The 10,446-nt window shown below is 24.5% G+C and overlaps 1 protein-coding gene across 1 annotated transcript; it reads right to left on the reverse strand.

The window, feature by feature from the left end:
- Positions 1 to 4,395: 4,395 nt before the first annotated feature.
- LOC111639893 lies at positions 4,396 to 10,268 on the reverse strand. The gene is made up of 4 exons (XM_023385843.1): positions 10,186 to 10,268; positions 8,712 to 8,750; positions 7,055 to 7,395; positions 4,396 to 4,734 (listed from the first exon to the last, which is right to left on the reverse strand). The coding sequence occupies exons 3-4, from the start codon at positions 7,320 to 7,322 to the stop codon at positions 4,568 to 4,570; spliced, it is 435 nt and encodes a 144-aa protein (XP_023241611.1). The 5' UTR covers positions 7,323 to 7,395; positions 8,712 to 8,750; positions 10,186 to 10,268; the 3' UTR covers positions 4,396 to 4,567.
- Positions 10,269 to 10,446: the final 178 nt, after the last annotated feature.

Here is a 10,446-nt window from a genome sequence, read left to right on the forward strand (position 1 = left end):
CGTTGTCAACTAAATAAACCAAACCAACAAAGATAACCCACGGGTTATACAGTTACTGTGCTATTTCATTTTATTATAATGAATCGAAATAGAGTTCGTCTCAATTTTTTATGATGTAAATCTTTAATTGTGAACTTTAAAATAATTTATCATTCTAATTGGATAAACAATACATTCAATTAATTGATATGAGGTGACTTTTATTGCTTCTGTAATCATAAAAAAAAATGGAACCTTGAGCATTAGCAAGCATTAATTTCATCCAGAGCTAAAAGGACATTGGAATGTAATAAAAATGTTAAATATTTATACTGTTTTTAAATGTTAAACATTCAGAGCCTCCAAATTACTTGAAGCTTAAAGACTCACATGTATTACTTTGCTACTATAATCATGTTGAATGCCATTGATTGTTCACAATTTCATTTGATAGCAGCATTGATTCTGATTGCATCATTTGGCTTCCCAATTGAATGATCTTAAAGATAAGTGGTGCTCTTTTAGTGCTTTTTCTGTTCTGGAAGATCTGGATTCGAGTGTGAGTCACGAGTCATGCAACATATCTTTTACGCCTGGTCACAAGTGCCAAGATTTATTGATAAATCAGGCTTATCGATATTTTTCTTTGTTGAGTGACATAACAGAATGTGTTTTCTTGTTGTTGGCACGAAGACAGATAACATCACTAAAGAATCTATATTGAATTTGATTTGATTTTGTGAAGATCAATAAAATCAATTATTATTTTATCTTTGTTTTATAGGATTGATTCTAAAAATAGAAAATTTACTCCTGGAAGTATTTAAAAAGCACTAGAAGAGCACAACTTATCTTTAAGATCAATCAATACAATTTTATTATGTCATTGGAGATGTGTAATGGAAGTGTAGTTACTAGAAAAGTATTAAATCTGTTTTATCAGTTTTAAAAAATTCTATTATCTTTATAGGATAAGATCGCAAATATATTTATAGAATTTTACTTGCATTTTTTATAAATTTTTAAAATGTAATGTAGCTTCAATATAGCTTAAGGGAATCAATAGACACAGCAGAAAATATATCAGTAATGATTAAATCAAAAGTATAAGATTATAAATTAACTATAAAAAAGCTATAAATTTTTAATGTTTAAATTTTATTATAAAATTTATTAAAATAAATTAGTTGAACTTAAATCTAAAATTACTATTAATTTAATGTAAGTACCAAATTTGTTTATTCAAAATTAAATATTTAAACTAATAGCAAGTTTTTTTTAATTTTAATGTAAATAGACACATGTCCAAAACTTAAGGATGAACAACATTTGTACATGAATACAGAGAACTGTAAATGAATGAAGATAAATATGGCAAGAATTGTATTCCTCGACATCTAACACAGGGTAATGCAAACAACTTGTAAAATTTTATAAATTCAAAACAATAAAATTAAGTCTTTGGTGAAAGGTACATAGAGCACTTGGACATAGATGGAGAATGGATAGAAAGTACTTATCAATATTGGGTAGAGAGACCCAACAATATGGATATGTCCATCTAAATTGTGATGCAACACACAACATTGTGACTTGTCATATTCTTTCTAGTTATTGCCACTAGCAAATGTATTCATTCCTAAGATTTGGACATTTTTTTTTTCTTCATATTTATAATTTAATTTTTATAGCTCCTATATGTTTTATTGAGAATATATTAATTATATAAAGTGACTGAATTCAAAATTAAAAACATCACCACAACACTCATTATATAACTTTTTATTTACAATAAATTAAACCAATGTGGCTTTAACTTTTTTCATGCCACTAACTAAACTAATAACATTTAATCATATAGAAAAAGCCATAATATATTTATATATTTCTACGTAACTATTAAAAAAGTTCATTTTGATAAAGGATTGCTTCCATGGGAAGCAAAACAACCCTATTTTTTAGCAGTGAATAGCATACAATAATATTCTTAGTTATGAATATTATCACAACAGCACAATACATTTGACTTCACAAATGTTTTTAAGTTATGAAATATTAAAATATACATCTATAAATAAAAAATATACTGCAACAGTAAAATGGAGATTCTTATGAAATGCATAAATCTTAAAAATTCAATTTATCACATTACAATTGTTATAAATTATTATTAAAGGTTTTAATATCCAGCAGTAGCTATTAATAAATGCAATGAATAATGCAAATCACAATCTCCTATACAAAATTGCTATTCTTCAACATCCGAAGAATTTTTATGGAATACATTTGTTTATAATCTCATATACTACTAAAAGTAATTACAAATGATAAGTACTCTACTATGAATTCAAGCTTACAAGTTTACGATAATGGCAAAGTTAACTAAAATAATTATAAATGAATCTAGGTCATTGAAAAATAAATAAACTATGCCTATCTGATATACACGTTCTTACTTCAATATATACTTACGGTATTTAAAACATTTCATTCATGCAAGTGTTTTGAAATTATTGGTCTATATCCCACATACTCTCATATAATTTTTGAATATTAGTAACAAAAATTATTTTAAATTAAAACCCCAAAGTTACTTAACTGTAAATATTTTCAGAATTCAAACAATCCAAGAACATAAATTACATTGAAAAGCTAACAGGCAGTCATAACAAATTTATGTTTTGATCTTCAGAAGAATTAATCACAAAGCTATAAAAAGAAAAATAAACAACATTATATGTAAAATATCAGTAATAGCTTGGTTTATATACATCCGTACTGTGCTTAAGTTTCAAAAAAACATACAAAATTAATTGCCTATATTCTTACACAACTTGAAAACATATCATCTACAGTGTTGGGTTGAATAGCCAATAATTAAAGTTAAAGTTAGTCAAAGTATAGTCAAAGTTAATTTCATACATTATCTTAATAATTTATTTATATAATTCAAATCTTTTTTCTTAAAAGGAATACAATTTTTAACTTTACTTTCATCAAAATTTGCCATTTAAAAAAGTTTCATCACATGTTACAATGGTTAATTATATTATAAAAGCTTGATGTTATGAAAAACAATTTGTATTAAAGTAACCATTCACATACATTTTAATATTATATTATGAAATTTTAACATGAAATATGAAAATTAATAAATATATTGTTACAAAAGCAGATAAGTAGTTACAAATTACAAAAATATAATTTTCAAGCCTAATAATAATATCCTTAAATAATATTTATATTAACTTGCACTATAATTCAATCAATATCAATTCAGAGGTTTTTATTCTTTCCCTCTTAGTGAATACTGAAAGAAATTTTTTGAAATATTTTAATATAAAATATTTGCATTTTTGCATATTTTAAATATAAATATAATTTGTTACAGCATTTATAAAAAAAAAAATTACTATAAATTTTTGATAAATATACTCATTAAGTTTTAATTATATTAACTTAATGTCTAAAAAATTTGATTGACAATACAAACTATTAGACAGAAAGTCATTTTTGTCACTAGTAAATATTTTACTGTGTTAAAATAAATAAATTTATTAAAAAATATTTATCTTCTTAATAGTTTAAAAAGTTTTGTATTTAAAAATCAATTACAAAAATTAGATTTAGATTTAATGTTTTGTTAGACAAAATTCTGTTTGCTAATATTGAATTTATCACTCATTAAATTTTAATATATTTTACATCTGTATAAACTATTCAATATTAAATAAAAATCATAAATCATGAACATATAAAGTCTCAAATAAAAGTATCAATCATGTGATTTTTATCATGTTTTAAATAATTTAACAGTTATAAATTTATTTTTAAAAAATTCTTATTAAAAATAAGGATATTCTTTATTGATTTTAACAGAATAATTAAAGATATTTTTAAGTTGTTAAGCATATGCTTAAATTTGATTTATTTTTAGTTATATTTCACTAATTTATTAATTAATGAACATAAATATAACCTGAAAACAATCCAAACTTTACATTTCAGTTTGCAGTAGATTTGTGCTTTAATTACATTATGTGTGTGTATATTATTTTACATTGTCTTTTAAAAATTGTTTTTATATTTAATAAAATACACAGTTTGAATGCTCTTGTTATTCTTTCTGATATTAGCAATAATTATTAAAAAATGTTCATATAGCAAAATTATTTGGAAATGTAAATCATATGGTAAAATTACCTTACAACGTGGTAAAATGTTATGAATATTTATGCACAGTTTAATTCTATCCATATTATTTTAGTTTGTTGTGATATTAATTAGTAACTAACATCTATATATAATAGAATATAATTAAAATATAATTTGTGAGGGTAAAAATTTGTTTTTATTTGTTACTATTCTAAACTTGCTTTAAGTTCATAATTTATTATAATTTTTGATGTTACAAAATAATACAAAACATAAAAATTGTGTGTATTTATCAAAATACTCATTAAAATTCAGAAAATTTAATTAAAAGAAATGTGATGAGAATTCAGCAAATAACTGATATAATATATATATTTTTTATAATGATATATATTATTACCTTTCTTAACATTATAATATACTGAAGAGTATTTTAAATATAGTGACCAAAACAACGAGGTACATGTCTATTAATGTCATGAAGCATTTGAATTCCAAATGAACTTTGATGCTGAACAATACATGGTATCATTGGTTCCTCAGAAGGTATACCAGAAGTACTATTACAAAGCACTGATGGATTGGAATAGAGTTCAGATTCTATTGAAAGAAAAATAATGCAATCACTTATGATATAACATATGTTTTATTATGTAAAAATCAAAAAATTTATCACTAAAATTCTACATTTAATGTGTTTGAGAATCATACAAGTTTTTTAATTTATACTTTTTAAATATAAAAAATTTAAGAATTTAAATGTTATTAAATATAACTTATACAAAAAATAACTACATTAATACCATATAATTATTAAATATTAATTATTTTTCTTTGATTTCCACAAAACTATAGAATATGGAAATTTCTCAGAAATGTAGTAAGAATAAGAATTTCTTTAACAATTAATCTACAGAAAAAAGTGAAAAATATTGAATTTTTAAATATAAACATTTAATATTTTATGTATAATTTGAATTGATCATTTAGAAAAAAAAAATACTATTTGAATTTCCTATATTAATTAACATATAAGATATTATAAACTTGCAATTCCTAAATAATGATGATATAGCTATAAATTATAACTCTCATGAATTCAGCATACAAATTTAAATTAATCTGCTTAAAAAAGTTTAACAAAATGAAATCATTTTCATCTCTGATGAGAAATCTTCTCAAATCTATGCAAGCTATTAATCATAAATATTACAATAATTAAGCACACAGTAATTACTGAATTGATAAATGAGGAGCTTTAATGAAGCACATTCAATGGGCTTTTTTTGTTAGTATCAATGATTTATTTGCTAAAAAGTTAAAACAAACAACTGTAGTTTTAAATTCTCTTTGTTTTAACACCTTTCTATAATTTACTATATAAACAGATGTTATAGCCTATTAGTAGAAAATGCTGAAGAGTATCTGTACTATTTTGTTTGTGTTTTTCTACATATAAGTATATGTAGTAAATTTAGTAATATGTAGTAAATTAACAAAAGTATATGTTCTTGTAAATTTTGCATGTGACCAACATATTACTTGTTCGAATTGTATTCAGTGTGCACGTATGGTCCTGTGCTCATAAGAGTAGAAACAATATCACAATAGATGCTTTCAAATCATCCCATAATCAAAATATTAACAAGTAATGTCAAAGACAAAAATATTCACACTATAGGGAATAAACGGAAGAAAAAAATATTTGTACTGAAACAAAACCTGTACTTAGAAATCATGTTTTTACTATAAACATATTATTCTGCATAGTCCAAGAAATTATATAAATTTTATTTGCATATTGCTCTTTTAAATATTGCTAAAAATATATTCACATGCAAACTTTTTAATCTACATTATATTGTTTGAATTTCACAACACTCCTTTTTAAGTTATTAAAAAAAATATATAAACATTTTCCAACTCTTTACACTTCAAATATATGCACTCATATCACTCATGATGCTATATCATAAATAAACAAGATAAATATACACAATCAAATTACCATTAGTATTAGATAAATATATTATTCCAATTATTGTTCTTGTGTGTTTGCAGCAATTAATCTATGTAAGAAAATTAATTAACTAAACTACTTTTAAATAATTAGACCATGTAAAAAAAATCCAGCGAGTTGCATTACTTTCCTGGTAGTAAAGTTAAAATTGTAGAGGGCACCAACGGTTATGAAATTTTATTTAAAACTTTTAATATTATGAATTATTATAAATTGGTAAAAAGCTTAATTTTCAGAGTGAAGATGAGTTTTATAAAAAATTGTAAATGCTAACAAGTAAAATCTTCAATTAAGTGTGATCCCACTCAAGATAAGACACACAATCCTCTCTGTCTTCCCACTGTCCTTTATCTTTAACTGCCAAAATTTAATAGTATAAACACTATTAATCCCACACCTTCTTGCAATATTTCAGAAAGTTTTGACAAAATGTACAGGAGTTGTTAAGCTTCAAAGTAAGTGAAGAAAATCATGCCCCTCACACACATTGATATGCATACATATTGAAAAAAAATTCAACATTTTTGCATTTCTTGATGTTTCAAGATCCCAAGTCCAAAAATGTAAAAATCTTGGGGAGATCAGTTTTCTTGGCCAATCATCAAACATTTCCTCTGTTATATATAACAGTCAGGAAAGTAAAAGTAATATATGAGTAATAGTTTAATTATTACACAAAAATGTATACTAGGTGATCAAAAATACTTGAAATTGCTAGTAGTCGTAATAGCAGTGTGAGAGGTTTGGTGATACTGCAAGTCCAAGTTGGAAATGCTAAGAGCTGGACATAACTGTTGCACCATTGGTTCATAGCATTGCCAAACTTTTTATGCCATTTTTGAATTTGAGAACATGTATAACAAATTATATTTAATAAAAGACAGACAATAAATCACTTACCATTTAGTTTTTTTCTTTTTGAAATTTCTGAATCATCTTCAGTAAATGATCTTTTCCTACTGTTTTTTATATTTTGCGAAGAAATTTCATACTGCATATTGGAACAGTCTTTTTCTACTGAATTTATATCATTATTTATAGATTTAATTTCTGACAGAATAGAAAGCGGCAAATGAAATTCAGCAGTAAAATTTTTCATCACAGTTTGCAAGATGTTTTCTGCATCTGTCAAATTTTTTGTAGCAATGCATTCATTAATCTTGTCCATTAATACTGTTAAAATGGAATTACCACATACTGTTGCTAATTCACTAGGACTCTGATCATTAATATTATGCAACCTGTCAAGATAAAAATGAAAGTAAAGTATTATTTATTAATCTTTTAAACTTAAATTTTTTTTTTATTTTTAAAATTATCTTATTAACATTTTAATTATGGTAGAAAAGGCTTATCATTTTACATTTAAAANAATGTCTGAAGTCAACACTATATATGGGGGCTCCCTAATTCAAATTTGCCTGGGACCGTGAAGCTATAACTCTCTATTGATGTTAAGTAGTATATAAGTAAACATCTTTTAACCGAATAAACAAACAATTGCTTTCTTCTCACTTATATTAACCCGCTCAATATTATATGCACACGCATAAGTGTGCTCTTGAGGTGTTATGTGCTTTGTGCAGAAGCTGTGTCTTGTTTTATTATAATTAAACTTAGAAATATGGTAAATAAATATCCGAGCGACAATTTTTTTCAAAAATTAAATAATTCGGTTACTAGACTATAAAAAGTAAACCCCGATTTACGACCTCTAGTAATGTAACACCCTTTTACAACTGGTATAAATGTTCTCTTATGATTATTTAAATAATGTTATAGCACATATTATCAGTTATGTAACAGAATTAAAATGGCTATTTTAAATTACGGTATCTCTTCGGTTTTACCGACGTAGCAGGTTTCTATAAAACCGTCGTAAACCGGAGTTTTAACTAAACGGTCGATGAATAAACTCATCCTAAGCGTGAAAAAAAATGTCCTTTATAGTAACAGTTTTGTACAGGAAATTTACGTTTTTAAGGAAACGGGAAAAACAGGAAACTTTTGATAAATTTGACATTTTAAAATTGAAAAACTTAGCCGTAATTATAAATTTATATGTCATATTTTGTGCGTGTTTGTGTGGCGCGCTGGCCCAAAAATGTGTTAACTACTGTAAAAGCTATATAACTATCCTATTCAAATACTTTTTCACTCGAACTATGTGAAAGTTGTTCAAAATAAAAAAAAAATTTCTAGTTCAGTACACAAATTACAATGCTTTGACACACATAAATTGCTGAATTGCTTGTAATAAACACGGTTACTTTTGACCTACCCTGTGTATATTATGTATACAAGTCGACCCTCCTATAACACTGTTGATTATACCGTTTTATTTGAATTCCATGTTGTACGAGTCGCTTAGATTTTACAAATACGTGAGCTGTTCACAAACAGAACTTTTAATTAATGCCAAAAGACAGTTAATGTGTATAATATACAAATATTTTAAAAAAATTATACTGGTACTTTTTTATTTCAGTTTTGTTTCATCATAAAATTTACATCTAAAATTTATCTTATATTCAATAAACAAACAAATTTACATAACTTTTCCTCTAGAAATTCTGGGTCTTTGTAGTAGAAAAATCTAACAAGGAGAATTGAAAGTCATACATTAAAAAGTCTTGAAAGGACACACATTAAACAACTCTGAAAAATTTTTATTTACAATTTTTTAGCAGTATTTTCTTTTTCTATAATTGTTTTAAAAAGTTGATAATAGTGTAAAGATAGTTTTCTATTACACCAAAATAATTACAAAAATTTTCTGATAATACATCAAAAAAACTTTTAATGTTCTTAGTAAGCATTTAATATATATTATAACAACAATATTTTATAATTAGTCAAATATTTCCATTAATTATTTTATTTATATTCATTGACTGTACAGTACTTTGTTTATATCTGCTTACTACAATCAAAATTTGAACAATAATCGAAATATAACAGAATAATGTAACAAGTCCACTATTCAATCACCCACTATTAATTTAATTTAGGCTATCATATTTCAAAAAAAAAATTATCACTTTAATTTTCATTTTTGTTTTAATTCGATGCTATTTTATATTGTATTTTTATAACTACTCTGATTCTACCAAGGTTTTCTTGAAATATTAAATTATTGTGTAAGAATTAGAATGCCCAGTATTAGAAGTATTAGTTTCATAATATGTATGTAGAAGGTATGTCCCAAAAGAAGTGTACTTATTTAATAAAAAATTTAATAGACTTACATAAAAGGTACAAATTATCCCTTTCAAAATTCTAATGGTGAAAAGTCACAACATTTTTTCCACTTATCATATCAGTGCTGGAAATCACCTGTAAGGATTTTTTAGTATATTGGTCATACTTTTTTGGATATTGTCCAATCCCATAACAATGACCTTTCATCTTGGATTTCAATTTGAGTAAGAGATTAAAAAAGTCACACAGTATCAAATCTGAACTGCAGAGATTATGGAACTAAGTGTTTTTGGCTAAAAACTTTTGAACTGACTGTGCAATGTGACAGGCATGTTGTCATTGTGTAGCTTCCACTCATCTGCAATATCCTTTCAGACATACTGGATCTGTTTTCCAAAGGCATTGCATTTTATATTAATTCAATCATACAAAGATATACATTTCCAAATAAATAACAACAGATATGCAACATGATGCTATAGTGCAAAGTTAAACATAAGAATTTTTGTACAATTACTTTTGAGACATATCTCATAAGTTTATGTAAATTATGAAATAAATTTTAATTATAAGAGCATTAGAATTAGTTGTATAGTATGCTTGTATATTATTTATTCTTGTTATAAAATGAGGAACTAATAATAATAATAAAACATACAGATTGTAATTCATAGTTTATAATTTCACTGATTGTTCAATAAGAATTAAACTATTCGGGGATACAACATACCTTTCCAACTATAGGGCTATTTCATATGGCATTAAAAACTTCTCATATAGATCTTAAAAATTAATGTATCTTAAATTCATATTATCAAATTTTCCAATACCTTATATCAGCATTTTTTAATAATAAAATTGCAGCACATTCTATGCTTCCACTTCTAATAGCTTTATGCAAAGCAGTTTCTCCCAGTGAATCCTAAAATAAAAGTAATTATATTCCAAAAGTTAAAAAATAAAAATTATTCAATTTTTAACCATTATTTTTAAATATTAAATTATTATTTATATTCATANAAGTTTTTTTTAATTTTAATGTAAATAGACACATGTCCAAAACTTAAGGATGAACAACATTTGTACATGAA

The sequence above is a fragment of the Centruroides sculpturatus genome, unplaced genomic scaffold (assembly GCF_000671375.1).
Source record: "Centruroides sculpturatus isolate CEXI.00-Female unplaced genomic scaffold, Cexi_2.0 scaffold1332, whole genome shotgun sequence".
Classification (NCBI taxonomy): domain Eukaryota; kingdom Metazoa; phylum Arthropoda; class Arachnida; order Scorpiones; family Buthidae; genus Centruroides; species Centruroides sculpturatus.

Coding starts and splice junctions, on each gene's coding strand:
- LOC111639893 (XM_023385843.1), bottom strand. CDS start 7,322: ATGGACAAGATTAATGAATGCATTGCTACAAAAAATTTGACAGATGCA. Junction 4,735..7,054: donor AAAAAGAAAAAAACTAAATG/GTAAGTGATTTA, acceptor TTCTTTCAATAG/AATCTGAACTCTATTCCAAT.